The 20,007-nt window shown below is 43.8% G+C and overlaps 1 protein-coding gene across 1 annotated transcript in view; it reads right to left on the minus strand.

Moving 5' to 3' along the window:
* Positions 1-20,007, minus strand: part of LOC128687679 (transmembrane protein 72) — an 88,870-nt gene that overhangs the window by 507 nt on the left and 68,356 nt on the right. Inside the window, exons 5-6 of the mRNA XM_070084186.1 lie at positions 15,442-15,513; positions 8,411-8,547 (exon numbers count right to left, since the gene is read on the minus strand). Of these exons, the coding sequence (XP_069940287.1) occupies positions 8,411-8,547; positions 15,442-15,513 (209 nt within the window). The remainder of the gene's footprint in view (positions 1-8,410; positions 8,548-15,441; positions 15,514-20,007) is intronic.

Here is a 20,007-nt window from a genome sequence, read left to right on the forward strand (position 1 = left end):
TACACACACACACACCTATGAGTGGTTGTTTGGGTGTGGGGTTCCAGGTTCCAGTTAACCGCCAAGCTGAATGTGAATGGTCTAACTCTCATAGCACGATAAAGAATAGGCACTCAAGTATTCAATAAGGAATAGCAATTGGTAACTCATTGAACAAGGCGAGTAACTTACTATAAGCTAGGTGGCAGATCAAGCATAGGCAACATTGTAAGTAGGTGAGCGTCAAGTCCCAGGAGGGTGGGAGTCAGGTCACAAGAGGTTGTGGTCACAAGCGACCACTGAGACTCCACATTACACTCCAACGCACAAGTCACCTACTTTTCAGACATAATAAACCCACACATAATTACACACACACACACACACACACACACACACACATACACACACACACACACACACACACACATACACCCCCCTCCCCACCGACATCTCACTCCTTCCCTTGATCCCACCCCTCCCTCTTTCACCCTCCCCCTCCCCACCTCTCCCTCCTTCACCCTCTCCCTCTCCCACTCACCTACTTGTTTCTCCCTCCTCCCACTCCCCATCCATATTCCCCCCTAAATCCCCCTCCCCACTCCTCTCCCACATAGCCGTAGTTCCTCCTCTACCTTCCCCCCCCCCACCCACACTCTGACATTCACACTACTAACCTAACACAGAAATACATAGGTTTCCCACTCTGAGGTAATCAGGATAAAACAAAAATGGGTTGCCAGAGAGCAGGAAGAAAAATCAAGGGACAGGAGGAGGAAGCTGCAAAGGAAGATTGGGCAGCAGAGCTCATAAAAAGGGAACATGAATGGGAAAAGAAACTAGAAGAACTTAGCATGAGAATGGAAGAGAGAATAGATATGGAAAGCAGGAAGTGGGAGGTGCAAGTCAAAGCAGCAGAGGCTAGGATACAGAGTTTAGAAGAGGAACTGAAAAATCTGAAACAGCCTAAACACCTAAAGAACATTTTGGGATTGACATCAGAGACTGCTAGTTCAGTCACAAATAAGGGGTCTGTAGGGAAAGAAGGAGCAAACCTGCATGTAGAAGCTCTATCAGAGGAGACTGTAGTAAATGAAAGAGCTAAGCTATATGTGGAGGCCCTAACAGACCACAGCAGAGCCCAGGGAAAGCCAAGAAGGGAAAATGACAGGCCACTGAGCCCAAGTACATTAGCTAGTGAAACTGAAGAAAGGAAAGCTGCAATGGAGGAAATCAAATTGAATGAGGGGATACACAGGGATATGCAGTGGGAGAATGAAAGGGTGAGGTCAGTCTTTGTGTATGGCCTCCAGGAAGTTGAAGGGGAAACATATGAAGCAAGAAAACAAGGGGAAAAAAAAGCAATTGAAAGCATTATAAAAGCAATAGGAGAAGACGACATGACCCAGCTGGAAAATTTTCGGAGAATAGGGGGGTTTGTAAAAAAAAGAACCCGGCCAGTGAAAGTGACCTTCAAGGCAGAATCGACTCGGAACAGGATACTGCAGGAGAAAGCACGATTAAGGGACATGCCAGCATACAGGAAGGTGTGTCTCGACCACGACAGAACACAAGAAGAAAGGCAGAAACTGAGAGAGATGGTACAAAGGCGAAAGGAGGAAAGAGAGGGGATGGAAAAGACAGACAGGAGATCCCAGATCCAGGAAGATCAAATACACCCTCTCTCACAACTTCCTATAGAAACCTCCCAACCAGGTCAACCCCAGTGCAACCAAGCACTCTAAACCAAAACACCCATGCCACATCCAATGCCCCCACCCACTGAATTACAAACTCCACCCCCACAGCAACCACCCATAGTTCCTTATCAGGTCTCCCACTTCCCCAACCCCAATATACCTTCCAGACCACAGTCTTAGAAAAGAAGTTGAAGGTGTGGTATACAAATGAAGATGGAATAACAAATAAGTATGAGGAGTGGCACGAAAGAATCAAGGAGACATCCCCAGACATAATAGCACTCACAGAAACAAAACTCACCAGAATAATAACAGATTCAATCTTTCCATCCAGATATCAAATCCTCAGGAAAGACAGAGGGAGGAGAGGGGGAGGAGGAGTTGCACTGCTCATTAAAAACCAGTTGGGGTTTGAGAAAATGGAAGGAATGGATGGCACGGGCGAAAGGAACTACTTAGTAGGAACAATCCAGTCTGAGGGACATAAGGTGATAATTGCAGTAATGTACAACCCACCACAGAACTGCAGGAGGCCAAGAGAAGAATATGATGAGAGCAACAGAGCAATGGTCGACACACTAGCCGAGGTGGCCAGGAGAGCACACATTGGGGGAGCAAAGTTACTAGTTATGGGTGTTTTCAATCACAAGGAGATTGACTGGGAAAACCTGGAGCCCCATGGGGGTCCCGAAACATGGAGAGCCAAGATGATGGATGTGGTACTGGAAAACCTCATGCATCAACATGTTAGAGACATTACCAGAGAGAGAGGAGAGGATGAACCAGCAAGACTGGACCTTGTATTCACTCGAGTAGTTCGGACATCGAGGATATCATGTATGAAAGGCCTCTGGGAGCTAATGATCATGTGGTTCTGTGCTTCGACTACATAGTTGAGCTCCAAATGGAGAGAGTAGCAGGAATAGGTTGGGAAAAAACAAACTACAAAAGGGGTAACTACTCAGGCATGAGGAACTTCCTTCAAGACATTCAGTGGGAGAGGGAACTGACAGGAAAACCAGTACAAGAAATGATGGACTATGTGGCAACAAAATGCAAGGAGGCAAAGGAGAGGTTTGTTCCCAAGGGAAACAGAAATAATGGGAAGAACAGAACGAGTCCTTGGTTCACCCAAAGGTGTAGGGAGGCAAAAACTAGGTGTACTAGAGAAAGGAAAAGGTACAGAAGACAGAGAACTCAGGAAAATAAAGAGATTAGCCGAAGAGCCAGAAACGAATATGCACAGATAAGAAGGGAGGCTCAGCGACAATATGAAAATGACATAGCATCGAAAGTGAAGACTGACCCGAAGCTGTTGTACAGCCACATCAGGAGGGAAACAACAGTCAAGGACCAGGTAATCAGACTGAGGAAGGGTGATGTTGAGTTCACAAGAAACGACCGAAAGGTATGTCAGGAGCTCAACACGAGATTTAAAGAAGTATTTACAGTGGATACCTGTAGGACTCCAGGAAATCAGAACAGGGGGGTACACCAGCAAGTGCTGGATGAGGTATATATAACCAAAGAGGAGGTGAAGAGCTGCTATGCGAACTTGACACCTCAAAGGCGGTGGGACCAGACAACATCTCTCCGTGGGTCCTTAAAGAGGGAGCAGAGATACTGTGTGTGCCATTAACAAAGATCTTCAACACATCATTTGAAACTGGGCAACTCCATGAGGTATGGAAGATGGCAAATGTAGTCCCAATTTTTAAAAAGGGAGACATCTATTACCAAACCAGTACTTTCCTATATCCTTCCTGAATCTGAATTTTTCCAACTTAAAACCATTGCTGCGAGTCCTGTCTAGGCTAGATATTTTCAGCACACTATTTACATCCCCTTTATTTATTCCTGTCTTCCATTTATACACCTCAATCATATCCCCCCTAATTCTACGTCTTTCTAGAGAGTGCAGTTTCAGGGCCCTTAGTCTATCCTCATAGGGAAGGTTTCTGATACATGGGATCAACTTTGTCATCCTCCTTTGTACATTTTCCAGAGAATTTATATCCATTCTGTAATACGGTGACCAAAACTGTGCAGCATAATCTAAATGAGGCCTAACCAAGGATGTATAGAGTTGAAGAACAACCTGAGGACTCCTATTATTTATGCTTCTTGATATGAAGCCAAGGATTCTATTAGCTTTATTGCGAACACTTATGCACTGTTGTCTTGGTTTCAGATTACTGCTAACCAGAACTCCTAAATCTTTTTCGCAATCCGTAATATTAAGATCTACATTATTTAGTTTATATGTGGCATGGTTATTGTCCTGTCCAACATTTAGAACCTTGCATTTGTCTATATTAAACTGCATCTGCCACTTCTCCGACCACTGCATCAGTCTATTCAAATCTTCCTGGAGTGCTCGAATGTCCTCGTCAGAATGAATTCGACGGCCTATTTTGGTGTCATCGGCAAACTTGCCGATGTCGCTCTTTATGCCCTCATCTATGTCGTTTATGTAGATTGTGAACAGCAGGGGGCCCAACACTGACCCCTGTGGAACACCGCTCGTGACGCTTCCCCACTCTGATTTCTCCCCATTTATGCAAACTCTCAGCTGCCTATTTGTCAACCATGCCTCTATCCAGGAAAAAATTTCTCCTCCTATTCCATGTGCTTTAATTTTCCTCAATAGTCTCTGATGTGGGACCCTGTCAAAAGCCTTACTGAAGTCCATATACACAATATCATATTCATTACCATGATCTACCTCCTCAAATACCTTAGTGAAAAAAGTTAATAAATTCGTAAGGCAGGAACGCCCCTTTGTAAAACCATGCTGAGATTCGTTGATTAATTTATGCTTTTCAAGGTGGCTACGAACTGCCTCGGCAATTATTGATTCCATAAATTTTCCCACTATGGAGGTTAGGCTTATTGGTCTATAGTTCGAAGCTAAGGACCTGTCACCTGTTTTGAAAATAGGTATCACATTTGCCATTTTCCACTTATCTGGCACCATGCCAGTTTGTAGTGATATGTTGAAAAGATTAGCCAAAGGTGTGCTAAGCTCCTCTTTACATTCCTTTAGAACCCTTGCATACAGTTCATCAGGGCCTGGGGATTTGTTAGGTTTTAATTTATCTATTTGCCTAAGGACCATGTCACTTGTGACCCTAATAGTGCACAGTTTATTATCGTCCTGTTCTACATAATTTATCATTACTGGAATATCGCTGGTATCCTCCTGTGTAAAAACTGAGAGGAAGTATGTGTTAAAAATTCTACACATTTCCTTATCACTGTCACTGAGCTGACATGAGGCACTAAACTACAGACCTGTATCACTAACGTGTATAGTATGCAAGGTCATGGAGAAGATCATCAGAAGGAGAGTGGTGGAGCACCTGCAAAGAAACAAGTGTATAATTGACAACCAGCACGGTTTCAGGGAAGGAAAATCCTGTGTCACAAACCTACTAGAGTTTTATGACAAGGTGACAGAAGTAAGACAAGAGAGAGAGGGATGGATCGACTGCATTTTTTTTTAGACTGCAAGAAGGCCTTCGACACAGTTCCTCACAAGAGGTTACCGCAAAAGCTAGAGGATCAGGCACACATAACAGGAAAGGCACTGCAATGGATCAGAGAATACCTGACAGGGAGGCAACAACGAGTCATGGGACGTGACGAGGTGTCAGAGTGGGCGCCTGTGACAAGCGGGGTTCCACAGGGGTCAGTCCTAATGCCTGTGCTGTTCTTGGTATATGTGAACGACATAACGGAAGGGATAGACTCAGAAGTGTCCTTGTTTGCAGATGATGTGAAGTTAATGAGAAGAATCAAATCGAATGAGGATCAGGCAGGACTACAAAGAGGCCTGGACAGGCTACAAGCCTGGTCCAGCAACTGGCTCATTGAGTTTAACCCTGCCAAATGCAAAGTCATGAAGATTGGGGAAGGGCAAAGAAGACCACAGACACAATTTAGTTTAGATGGCCAAAGACTGCAAACCTCACTCAAGGAAAAAGATCTGGGGGGTGAGTATAACACCGAGCATATCTCCTGAGGCGCACATTAATCAGATAACTGCTGCAGCATACGGGCGCCTGGCAAACCTACGGATAGCGTTCCGATACCTCAGTAAGGATTCGTTCAAGACTCTGTATACCATTTACGTCAGGCCCATACTGGAGTATGCAGCACCAGTTTGGAATCCACACCTAGTCAAGCACGTCAAGAAATTAGAGAAAGTGCAAAGGTTTGCAACAAGACTAGTCCCAGAGCTACGGGAATTGTCCTACGAAGAAAGGTTGAGGGAAATCGGCCTGACAACACGGGAGGACAGGAGGGTCAGGGGAGACATGACAACGACATATAAAATACTGCGCGGAATAGACAAGGTGGACAAAGACGGGATGTTCCAGAGAAGGGACACAGAAAGAAGGGGTCACAATTGAAAGTTGAAGACTCAGATGAATCAAAGGGATTTTAGAAAGTATTTCTTCAGTCATAGAGTTGTCAGGCCGTGGAATACCCTAGAAAGTGACGTAGTGGAGGCGGGAACCATACATAGTTTTAAAGCGAGGTATGATAAAGCTCATGGGGCAGGGAGAGAGAGGACCTAGTAGTAATCAGCGAAGAGGCGGGGCCAGGAGCTATGACTCGACCTCTGCAACCACAAACAGGTGAGTACAAATAGGTGAGTACACACACACACACACACACACACACACACACATACACACAAACACACACACGCACACACACACACACATACATACACACACACACACACACACACACACACACACACACACACACACACACACACACACACACACACACACACACACACACACACACACGCACATACACACACACACACACACACACACACACACACACACACACACACACACACACACACACACACACATACACACACACACACACACACATACACACACACACACATACACACACACACACACACACACACACACACACACACACACACACACACACACACACACACACACACACACACACACACACACACACACACACACACACACACACACACACACACACACCTTAGCCTGATTACCTGGTCCTTGACTGTTGTCTTCCTCCTGGTGTGGCTGTACAACAGTTTCGGGTCAGATTTGCCAGCGAAAGCCAAATCTGACCCGAAACTGTTGTACAGCCACATCAGGAGGAAAACAACAGTCAAGGACCAGGTAATCAGGCTAAGGAAGGAAGGAGGAGAGACAACAAGAAATGACCGTGAAGTATGTGAGGAACTCAACAAGAGATTCAAAGAAGTGTTCACAGAGGAGACAGAAGGGGCTCCAGAAAGACGGAGAGGTGGGGCACACCACCATGTGCTGGACACAGTGCACACAACCGACGAAGAAGTGAAGAGGCTTCTGAGTGAGCTAGATACCTCAAAGGCAATGGGGCCAGATAACATCTCCCCATGGGTATTGAGAGAGGGAGCAGAGGCGCTATGTGTACCCCTAACAACAATATTCAATACATCTATCGAAACAGGGAGATTGCCTGAGGCATTGAAGACAGCAAATGTAGTCCCAATCTTTAAAAAAGGAGATAGACATGAAGTATTAAACTACAGACTAGTGTCACTGACATGTATAGTATGCAAAATCATGGAGAAGATTTTCAGGAGAAGAGTGGTGGAACACCTAGAAAGGAATGATCTCATCAACAGCAGCCAACATGGTTTCAGGGACGGGAAATCCTGTGTCACAAACCTACTGGAGTTCTATGACATGATGACAGCAGTAAGACAAGAGAGAAAGGGGTGGGTGGATTGCATATTCTTGGACTGCAAGAAGGCGTTTGACACAGTTCCACACAAGAGATTGGTGCAAAAACTGGAGGACCAAGCAGGGATAACAGGGAAGGCACTACAATGGATCAGGGAATACTTGTCAGGAAGACAGCAGCGAGTCATGGTACGTGGCGAGGTGTCAGAGTGGGCACCTGTGACCAGCGGGGTCCCACAGGGGTCAGTAATAGGACCAGTGCTGTTTCTGGTATTTGTGAACGACGTGATGGAAGGAATAGACTCTGAGGTGTCCCTGTTTGCAGATGACGTGAAGTTGATGAGAATTCACTCGATCGAAGACCAGGCAGAACTACAAAGGGATCTGGACAGGCTGCAGACCTGGTCCAGCAATTGGCTCCTGGAACCAGTTTGGAACCCACACCTAGCCAAGCATGTAAAGAAACTAGAGAAAGTGCAAAGGTTTGCAACAAGACTAGTCCCAGAGCTAAGAGGTATGTCCTACGAGGAGAGGTTAAGGGAAATCAACCTGACGACACTGGAGGACAGGAGAGATAGGTGGGACATGATAACGACATACAAAATACTGAGAGGAATTGACAAGTGGACAAAGACAGGATGTTCCCGAGATTGGATACAGTAACAAGGGGACACAGTTGGAAGTTGAAGACACAGATGAATCACAGGGATGTTAGGAAGTATTTCTTCAGCCACAGAGTAGTCAGTAAGTGGAATAGTTTGGGAAGCGATGTAGTGGAGGCAGGATCCATACATAGCTTTAAGCAGAGGTATGATAAAGCTCACGGTTCAGGGAGAGTGACCTAGTAGCGATCAGTGAAGAGGCGGGGCCAGGAGCTTGGACTCGACCACTGCAACCTCAACTAGGTGAGTACAACTAGGTGAGTACACACACACACACACACACACACACACACACACACACACACACACACACACCACTCACCTGATACAGAGGTCAACCACAGTGTGTGTGGTCGCAGCAACACAGCAGCGGCCACTGACCAGTATATGATACATTTCTTCCATGTGTCCAGCCACAACACCAACGACCAGCAACCCAACACTCGGCTTGATTCGTTCCTGCAGGCAACACATGCAACATATAAATACCCTGGTGTTGTACATGTGTTTTATTGATCAATTAAGATTCCCAAATGTTGCATATGTTTCTTATTGATCAATAAGGATAGCAAGGTGCTACACATGTATCTTATTGATCAATAAGGATAGCAAGGTGCTACACATGTATCTTATTGATCAATAAGGATAGCAAGGTGCTACACATGTATCTTATTGATCAATAAAAATAGCCACGTGTTGCACATGTTTCTTATTCATTCATAAAGATATCTAGGTGTTGCACAAATCTTTTATTCATTAATAAAAATACTCAGGTGTTGCACATGTTTCTTATTTATCAACCTGTGTGTGTGTGTGTGTGTGTGTGTGTGTGTGTGTGTGTGTGTGTGTGTGTGTGTGTGTGTGTGTGTGTGTGTGTGTGTGTGTGTGTGTGTGTGTGTGTGTGTGTATGTGTGTGTGTGTGTGTGTGTGTGTGTGTGTGTGTGTGTGTGTGTGTGTGTGTGTGTGTGTGTGTGTGTGTGTGTGTGTGTGTGTGTCTGTGTGTGTGTCTGTGTGTGTGTGTGTGTGTGTGTGTGTGTACTCACCAATTTGTACTCACCTATTTGTGGTTGCAGGGGTCGAGTCTTAGCTCCTGGCCCCACCTCTTCACTGGTTGCTACTGGATCCTCTCTCTCCCCCTGCTCCATGAGCTTTATCAAACCTCGTCTTAAAACTGTGTATGGTTCCTGCCTCCACTACGTCATTTTCTAGCCTGACAACTCTATGACTCAAGAAATACTTCCTAATATCTCTCTGACTCATCTGAGTCTTCAACTTCCAATTGTGACCTCTTGTTTCTGTGTCCCCTCCCTGGAACATCCTGTCTTTGTCCACCTTGTCTATTCCGCTCAGTATTTTATATGTCGTTATCATGTCTTCCCTGACCCTCCTGTCCTCCAGTGTCGTCAGGCCGATTTCCCTTAACCTTTCTTCGATGTCCCTTAGCTGTTTCTTCGATGTCCCTTATCAGTTTCTTCGATGTCCCTTAGCAGTTTCTTCACCTCCTCCTCATCTGTATGTATGTCATCCAACACTTGTTGGTATATTCCTTGCTGGTGTCCCCATCTGGTTTGTCCCCCCAGAGGCCTTCCTGTCTCCACTGTAAATACTTCCTTGAATCTCATGTTGAGCTCCTCACATACCTCTTGATCATTTCTTGTGAGTTCTCCACCTTCTTTCCTCAGCCTTATCACCTGGTCTTTGACTTGACAGCAGTTTCGGGTCAGATTTGACTTTCGATGCTATGTCCTTTTCGTGCTGTCGCTGGGCCTCCCTCCCTATCTGTGCGTACTCGTTTCTGGCTCTTCTACTAATCTCCTTATTTTCCTGGGTCCTTTGCCTCCTGTACCTTTTCCATTCTCTGGTGCACTTAGTTTTTGCCTCCCTACACCTTCGGGTAAACCAAGGACTCGCTTTGGTCTTCCTATTATTTCTGTTTCCCTTGGGAACAAACCTTTCCTCTGCCTCCTTGCACTTTGTTGCTACATATTCCATCATCTCGTTTACTGATTTTCCTACCAGTTCTCTGTCCCACTGAACCTCCTGCAGGAAGTTCCTCATACCTGTGTAGTCCCCCCTTTTATAGTTTGGCTTTTCCCATTCAATTCCTGCTACCTTCTCCACTTGTAACTCTACTATATAATCAAAACTCAGAGCCACGTGATCGGTAGCTCCAAGGGGCCTCTCGTAAGTGATGTCCTCAATGTCTGAACTGCTCAGGGTGAACACAAGATCCAATCTTGCTGGCTCATCTTCCCCTCTCTCTCTGGTAGTGTCCCTGACATGTTGATGCATGAGGTTTTCAAGTACTACATCCATCATCTTGGCTCTCCACGTTTCGGGACCCCCATGTGGCTCCAGGTTTTCCCAGTCGATCTCCCTGTGGTTGGAATCGCCCATTACCAGTAACTTTGCTCTGCTCGAGTGAGCTCTTCTTGCCACCTCAGCCAGTGTGTCCACCATCGTCCTGTTGTTTTCTTCGTACTCCTCTCTTGGCCTCCTGCAGTTCTGTGGTGAGTTATACATCACTCCAATGACTACTTTATGTTCTCCAGACTGAATTGTACCTACTATGTAGTCTCTCCCATCACGTCCATGCCTTCCATTTCCTCAAATCCCCATCGGTTTTTTATGAGCAGTGCAACCCCTCCTCCCCCTCTAATCCTTCTATCTTTCCTCAGGATCTGATATCCCGGTGGGAAGATTGCGTCTGTTATTGTCTCAGTGAGTTTTGTTTCTGTGACTGCTATGATGTCTGGGGATTTCTCGCTGATTCTTTCGTTCCACTCCTCATGCTTATTCGTTATTCTGTCCGCGTTTGTGTACCAAACTTTCAGCTTCTTTTCTATCACTGTGGTCCTGCAAGAATATTGGGGTTGGGGGAGCGAGAGCCTTGGTGGGGGCCTATGGGGGCTGTCGTGTAGGTGGTGTTTGTGATGATGGGGGTGGGGTCAGAATGCCCATAAGGGACAGCTGTTGGGGTGAGGTTTGTGATGTGGGGGTTGATGGTGGAGGGAACAGTGAGTGGGTTGTAGTTTAGGTTGCTCAGTTGCGTTGGGATTGTCGCGGTTGGAGTCTTTCGGTGGGAGATTCTGCGGGGTGTGTTTTCCCTTCCTCCTGTGTCTGGGTCCTTCTCATCGTCATCATTGCCTCTCGTTCCTCCTTGCATCTCTGTGCCCTCTCTTTCAGTGTAGTCCTTTCTTCTTGTGTTCTGTCGCGATTAATGTATACTCTCTGGTACCCCTGTTTGTCCCTCAGTCGTGCTTTCTCTTGCAGGATCCTGGTTCGAACTGATTCTTCCTTGAAAATTACTTTGACAGGCCTTATCCTTCCACTCGCAAACCACCCAATTCTCCGAAAATTTGTCACATGGGTCATATCGCCCTCACCTATTGTTTTCATGATGCCTTCAATCAATTTTTCCTCCTCCTGTTTTATTTCTTCGAAGTTGTCCCCCTTGGCTTCTCAGAGCCATTAGACAAAAACTGACCTCACCCTTTCCTCCTCCCACTGAGTTTCCATTTGCATCCTCTGAGGTGTTTTATTTCCTTCCATTGAAATGTTCTTGCCTTCAGTCCCTGTCCTATCTGAAACTTCTATGCTCAGGGAACAGTCTTTCATGATCAGCTGTTCCTTGCTACTGCAGTTGGCTGTTAGAGTTTCTGCATATAACATACCTGTGTGTGTGTGTGTGTGTGTGTGTGTGTGTGTGTGTGTGTGTGTGTGTGTGTGTGTGTGTGTGTGTGTGTGTGTGTGTGTGTGTGTGTGTGTGTGTGTGTGTGTGTGTGTGTGTGTGTGTGTGTGTGTGTGTGTGTGTGTGTGTGTGTATGTGTGTGCGTGTGTGTGTACTCATGAAGCGTTGAAACCATTTTGTACTCACAGACACACTTCATAAAATTCATGAATAGGAACCTTGTTTGGCCGTTATTAAAACAGAATTCACACATTTTTGACGCTCTGAGTCGACTAACAAACCCGCAATATTATTCTAGGAAGCCAGGACGTGCTTAATGAGTCATGGCTACGGCACAAGTCCTTCCAACATTATATATATATATATATAAATATAAATATATATATATACATATATATATATATATATATATATATATATATATATATATATATATATATATATATATATATATATATATATATATATATATATATATATATATATATGCAATAAGATCACAGTAAACAGGTGATTTCAGAATATGCAAAACAACCACTTTGAAAGAATAGAGAAATTCCAAGCGCTTTCGTGACTACTCACATTGTCAAGGAACTATGAAAGTAAAGCATCCAAGGAAGGTATATAAGGGGTCTGGCCAACACCTCACTATCAGATCCCACAACGGTTAAACACCTGACGCGTGCCGGCCCAACTGGACAGGTCCTTTGCACAACTCACCCACAAACTATTCTACCCAAGAAAATTTAAAAATTATTATTTGTCCAGTGTATTATTAAATTCTTCCCAAATTCTATTAATTATAAATGGATCTAATTTATATAAACCAAAGGAAATATTCATATTATTGTCAAAACTGCTTTTTATGAAACAAGATTCAATAATATTCCTGTCGACCATGGACTTGCTTGATACTACTTTCTCAACTTTTTGAAAATCAATTGGATGGTTAAAATCTCTTACATGAATAAATAGAGCATTGGAATCTTGTCCAGTTCTAATGCTATATTTATGTTGTTTAAATCTTAGTTCAAGATTTTTACCAGTTTGGCCGTAATAAACTTTATCGCAAATTTTACAAGGAATCTTATAGACACATCCATCAGCATTTTGGGGGGAATTCTTTATCAAAAGTTTTTTTACTGTATCAAGATTTTTGAATACAACTTTAATATTAAAAGTCTTAAGAAGAGAAGTCATATCAACCAAGTTTTCATGGTAAGGGAGAACCAACATATTTTTAGTTGAATAAGGTTGATTGTCCCTTTTTGGATTGTAAAAAGTATTTCTAGCAACTTTAAAAGATTTATCAATTACATTTCTTGGGTATTTTAAATCATTACCTATTTCATAAATTTTGGATATTTCTTCATCTATGAACTCAGGACTACAAATTCGTAAAGCTCTCAAAAACATTGATGAGAAAACAGACAGTTTGACTCTATCTTGATGCGAAGAATAATAGTGGACATAGGAACAGTTATTTGTAGATTTTCTGTAAATTTTAAATTTGAATTCATTATTACCCTTAATAATTAAAACATCTAGAAAAGACAATGAGTTATTTTCTTCAAACTCAACAGTAAAGTTTATAGAATGGGCTAAGCTATTTAATTTGCCAAGGAAATGGTGTATATCTACATTTTTGGGCATAAGACACAAAATATCATCAACATATCTGAACCATTTTGCTCTATTAGGGAGGATTGTGTTAAGCAGTCTTGTTTCAAAAAATTCCATGTATAGATTACTAAGAACAGGTGAAAGAGGTTTTCCCATTGCCATACCAAATTTCTGAGTGTAAAACTTATCATTAAATACAAATTTTGCATCAACAATGCAAAGTTTAATAAGTTTAATGATAGTAGGAACTGGCAATGGTAAATCATAGTTAACGAGTTTTTCAGATAAGAAACTTAATAAATCATCAACAGGAACTTTCGTAAACAAGGAAGTAACATCAAAACTAACCATGTTAAAATCATTTAAGTCAGTCAAGGAGCTTAATTTATCAACCAAGTCTATGTTGTTTTTAACATTAAAGTTAGAAATTTTGCCAACAATAGGGCTCAAAATATCAACAAGCCATTTAGATAATTTATATGAAACTGACCCTATGGAGCTAATAATTGGTCTGACTGGATTCCCTGGTTTGTGTGTTTTTATTAGTCCATACATGTAAGGTAAAGATGGATTAGTGGAAGTAAATTGTTTGACTAATTCATCTTTGCCTTTCAGTAGAAGTTTTATTGTTTTATTGAAATTGCTGTTAACGGTTTCTAGGGGATTTTTCCTAAGTTTAGAATAGGTTTCAGTATCATCTAAGAGATTATTCATTTTTTCTTGGTAATCATTTTCTTTCATAATTACTATTGCATTTATTTTGTCTGCTTTAGTAAGGCGCAAATTTTTATTGTTATTAAGTGTATCATAAGACTTAAAGAATCTTTGAGGGCAATTGGGAATGTTTGGTTTTAACATAGAGCTGTATACCATTCCTTTACTAATATTAATTTCATCAGAGGATAAATCAGAAAATTTTTCAAAGTTACAAAAGGCTTTTGCAATTTCAACATTATTAAGCTTTTTTTGAAGTTGCAAAACTTAGGCCAAAACCTAGAGCAGCAGTTGTATGTTTGTCTAAAATTTCATCTGATAAGTTAATTACAAAATTGTTATTAGCATGCTTTGTCCAATCACTATTTTCAATTAAAATGTCTAATTTTCTTTGTAGTTTGTTTTTTATTTCATTACAAATTCTTCTGAGTTTATTATAGCAATGATCCAACATACTGTGTTTCCATTCTGATGGAATGGCCTGATTAAAAGAGTATTTTTTGTTTCTCAATATTTTGAATGCTTCCTTATCCTGTATTTTAGTTATTTCAATATGTTTCTGAAGAATAATTCTCATAAAATCATCAAAAGGACGATCTCTCATGTCAAGGATGATATTGGCTAAAAGACACTTGGGCAGAACTTGTTCATTTGAACAATTTTTTAAAAAATTAAGTCGGATTTTAGAACTGGACAAGATTCCAATGCTCTATTTATTTATGTAACAGATTTTAACCATTCAATTGATTTTCAAAAAGTTGAGAAAGTAGTATCAAGCAAGTCCATGGTCGACAGGAATATAAAAGCAGTTTTGACAATAATATGAATATTTCCTGGTTTATATAAATTAGATCCATTTATAATTAATAGAATTTGGAAAGAATTTAATAATACACTGGACAAATAATAATTTTAAAAATTTTCTTGGGTAGAATAGTTTGTTGGTGGGTTGTGCAAAGGACCTGTCCAGTTGGGCCGGCACGGGTCAGGTGTTTAAACGTTGTGGGATCTGATAGTGAGGTGTTGGCCAGACCCCTCATACACCTTCCTTGGATGCTTTACTTCCATAGTTCCTTGACAATGTGAGTAGTCACGAAAGCACTTGGAATTTCTCTATTCTTTCAGAGTGGTTGTTTTGCATATATATCTATATATATATATATATATATATATATATATATATATATATATATATATATATATATATATATATATATATATATATATATATATATATATATATATATATATATATATATATATATATATATATATATATATAGTGTAAAGACACTACTGGTGTATACTGTGTGGAAGACACTCACCTTATACACACTCTGAGAAAGAGTGTGACTGCCCAGGTGATCTCTAGGAAGAAGAGTGTGAGGGCGAACACTCTGTGGAGAGATAGACAAGTGCCTGTGAGTAGTGTACACTCTCGGGAGTGAGTGGAGGCAAATGGTTTCTATGACTTGACGAGATGTTGCAGTGTGAACAAGGTAACATATATGAAGGGATTCAGGGACACCGATTAGACGGACTTGAGTCCTGGAGATGGAAAGTACAGTGCCTGCAATCAGAAGGATAGGTGAGCATGTTACAGTCCTTTAGGTGGGAAGTACAGTGCCTGCACTCTGAAGGATGAATAAGGATGTTACAGTCGTGGAGGTGGGAAGTACAGTGCACGCACTCTGAAGGATGAGTGAGAATGTTACAGTCCTGGAGGTGGGAAGTACAATACCTGCACTCTGACGGATGGGTGAGGATGTTACAGTCCTTTAGGTGGGAACTACAGTGCCTGCACTCGAAAGGATGAGTAAGGATGTTACAGTCCTGGAGGTGGGAAGTACAGTGCCTGCACTCAGAAGGATGAGTGAGGATGTTACAGTCCTGGAGGTGGGAAGTACAGTACCTGCACTCTGACGGATGAGTGAGTATGTTACAGTCCCAGAGGTAGGAAGCACAGTGCCTGCACTCTGAAGGATGAGTAAGGATGTTACAGTCCTGGAGGTGGGAAGTACAGTGCCTGCACTCTGAAGGATGAGTAAGGATGTTACAGTCCTGGAGGTGGGAAGTACAGTGCACGCACTCTCAAGGATGAGTAAGGATGTTACAGTCCTGGAGGTGGGAAGTACAGTGCACGCACTCTCAAGGATGAGTAAGGATGTTACAGTCCTGGAGGTGGGAAGTACAGTGCCTGCACTCTCAAGGATGAGTGAGGATGTTACAATGCTGGAGGTGGGAAGTACAGTGCCTGCACTCTGAAGGATGAGTGAGGATGTTACAGTCCCAGAGGTGGGAAGTACAGTGCCTACATCCTGAAAGATGACTGAGGATGTTACAATCCTGGAGGTGGGAAATACAGTGCCTGCACTCTGAAGGATGAGTGAGGATGTTACTGTGCTGGAGGTGGGAAGTACAGTGCCTGCACTCTGAAGGATGAGTGAGGATGTTACAGCCCTAGAGGTGGAAAGTACAGTGCCTGCACTCTGAAGGATAAGTGAGGAAGTTACAGTCCTGGAGGTGGGAAGCACAGTGCCTGCAATCTGATGGATGAGTGAGGATGTTACAGTCCTGGAGGTGGGAAGTACAGTGCCTGCACTCTGAAGGATGAGTGAGGATGTTACAGTCCTGGAGGTGGGAAGTACAGTGCCTGCTCTCTGAAGGATGAGTGAGGATGTTATAGTGCTGGAGGTGGGAAGTACAGTGCCTGCACTATGAAGGATGAGTGAGGATGTTACAGTCCTGGAGGTGGGAAGTACAGTGCCTGCACTCTGAAGGATGAGTGAGGATGTTACAGTCCTGGAGGTGGGAAGTACAGTGCCTGCTCTCTGAAGGATGAGTGAGGATGTTACAGTCCTGGAGGTGGGAAGTACAGTGCCTGCACTATGAAGGATGAGTGAGGATGTTACAGTCCTGGAGGTGGGAAGTACAGTACTACACTCTGAAGGATGAGTGAGGATGTTACAGTCCTGGAGGTGGGAAGTACAGTACTACACTCTGAAGGATGAGTGAGGATGTTACAGTCCAGGAGGTGGGAAGTACAGTACCTACGCTCTGAAGGATGAGTGAGGATGTTACAGTCCTGGAGGTGGGAAGTACATTACCTGCACTCTGAAGGATGAGTGAGGATGTTACAGTCCTGGAGGTGGGAAGTACATTACCTGCACTCTGAAGGATGAGTGAGGATGTTACAGTCCTGGAGGTGGGAAGTACATTACCTGCACTCTGAAGGATGAGTGAGGATGTTACAGTCCTGGAGGTGGGAAGTACAGTGCCTGCACTCTGAAGGATGAGTGAGGATGCTACAGTGCTGGAGGTGGGAAGTACAGTGCCTGCACTCTGGAGAATTAGCGAGGAAGTTACAGTCCTGAAGGTCGGAAGTACAGTGCATGCACTCTGAAGGATGAGTGAGGATGTTACAGTCCTGGAGGTGGGAAGTACAGTACCTGTAATCTGAAGGATGGGTGAGGATGTTACAGTCCTGGATGTGGGAAGCACAGTGCCTGCACTCTGAAGGATGGGTGAGGATGTTACAGTCCTGGAGGTGGGAAGCACAGTGCCTGCACTCTGAAGGATGGGTGAGGATGTTACAGTCCTGGAGGTGGGAAGCACAGTGCCTGCACTCTGAAGGATGGGTGAGGATGTTACAGTCCTGGAGGTGGGAAGTACAGTACCTGCACTCTGAAGGATGAGTGAGGATGGTACAGTCATGGAGGAGGTAAGTACAGTGCATGCACTCTGAAGGATGAGTGAGGATGTTACAGTCCTGGAGGTGAGAAGTACAGTGCCTGCACTCTGGAGAATGAGCGAGAAGGTTACAGTCCTGAAGGTCGGAAGTACAGTGCCTACACTCTGAAGGATGAGTGAGGATGTTACAGTCCCGGAGGTGGGAAGTACAATGCCTGCACTCTGAAGGATGAGTGAGGACGTTACAGTCCAGGAGGTGTGAAGTACAGTACTTGCACTCTGAAGGATGGGTGAGGATGTTACAGTCCTGGATGTGGGAAGTACAGTACCTGCACTCTGAAGGATGAGAGAGGAAGTTACAGTCCTCGAGGTGTGAAGTACAGTACCTGCACTCAGAAGGATGAGTGAGGAAGTTACAGTCCTTGATGTGGGAAGTACAGTGCATGCACTCTTAACTATGAGTTAGGATGGTACATTCCTGGTGATGGGAAGTAAAGTGCCTGCACTCTGAAGGATGAGTGAGGATATTGCGCTCCAGGAGGTGGGAAGTACAGTGCCTGCACTCTGAAGGATGAGTGAGGATTTTACAGTCCTGGAGGTGGGAAGGACAGTACTTGCACTCAGAAGGATGAGTGAGGATGGTACAGTTATGGAGGAAGTAAGTACAGTGCATGCACTCTGAAGGATGATTGAGGATGCTACAGTGCTGGAGATGGGAAGTACAGTGCCTGCTCTATGAAGGATGAGTGAAGATGTTACAGTCCTGGAGGTGGGAAGTACAGTGCCTGCACTCTGAAGGATGAGTGAGGATGGCACAGTCCTCGAGGCGGGAGGTACAGTAACTGCACTCTGAAGAATCAGTGAGGTTGTTACAGTCCTGGATGTGTGAAGTACAGTGCCTGCACTCTGAAGGATGAGTGAGGATGTCACAGTCCTGGATGTGGGAAGTACAGTACCTGCTCTCTGAAGGATGAGTGAGGATGGTGCATTCCTGGTGATGGGAAGTAAAGTGCCTGCACTCTGAAGGATGAGTGAGGATGTTACGCTCCTGGAGGTGGGAAGTACAGTGAATGCACTCTGAAGGATGAGTGAGGATGTTACAGTCCTAGAGATGGGAAGTACAGTACTTGCACTCAGAAGGATGAGTGAGGATGGTACAGTGCTGGAGGTGGGAGGTACAGTGCCTGCACTCTGAAGGATGAGTGAGGATGTTACAGTCCTGGAGGTGGGAAGTATAGTGCCTGCACTCTGAAGGATGAGTGAGGATGTTACAGTGCTGGAGGTGGGAAGTACAGTACCTGCTCTCTGAAGGATGAGTGAGGATGTTACGCTCCTGGAGGTGGGAAGTACAGTGAATGCACTCTGAAGGATGAGTGAGGATGTTACAGTGCTGGAGGTGGGAGGTACAGTGCCTGCACTCTGAAGGATGAGTGAGGATGTTACAGTCCTGGAGGTGGGAAGTACAGTGCCTGCTGTCTGAAGGATGAGTAAGGATGTTACAGTCCTGGATGTGGGAAGTACAGTGCCTGCACTCTGAAGGATGAGTGATCGAAGTGTATAAGTGGAAGATAGGTATTAATAAAGGGGATATTAACAAGGTCTTGAGGATATCTCTCCAAGAGAGAACCCGCAGTAATGGATTTAAATTAGATAAGTTTAGATTTAGAAAGGACATAGGAAAGTATTGGTTTGGAAATAGGGTAGTTGATGAGTGGAACAGTCTACCTAGTTGGGTTATTGAGGATAGGACTTTGGGTGGTTTCAAATTTAGGTTGGATAAGTACATGGGTGGGAGGGGTTGGATATGAGTGGGACTTGCGCATCAGAGCTTATTTCTTGGGTAGCATTGAAAATTGGGTTTGTCAAATGTTTCTTAGTGGGATGAATTGTAAAGGACCTGCCTAGTATGGGCCAACAGGCCCATACTAGGCCTGCACTCTGAAGGATGAGTGAGGATGTTACCGTGCTGGAGGTGGGAAGTACAGTCCCTGCACTCTGAAGGATGAGTGAGGATGTTACAATGCTAGAGGTGGGAAGTACAGTGCCTGCACTCTGAACGATGAGTGAGGATGTTACAGTCCTGGAGGTGGGAAGTACAGTGCCTGCACTCTGAAGGATGAGTGAGGATGTTACAATGCTAGAGGTGGGAAGTACAGTGCCTGCACTCTGAACGATGAGTGAGGATGTTACAGTCCTGGAGG

The sequence above is a fragment of the Cherax quadricarinatus genome, chromosome 11 (genome assembly GCF_038502225.1).
Source record: "Cherax quadricarinatus isolate ZL_2023a chromosome 11, ASM3850222v1, whole genome shotgun sequence".
NCBI classification, from domain to species: Eukaryota; Metazoa; Arthropoda; class Malacostraca; order Decapoda; family Parastacidae; genus Cherax; species Cherax quadricarinatus.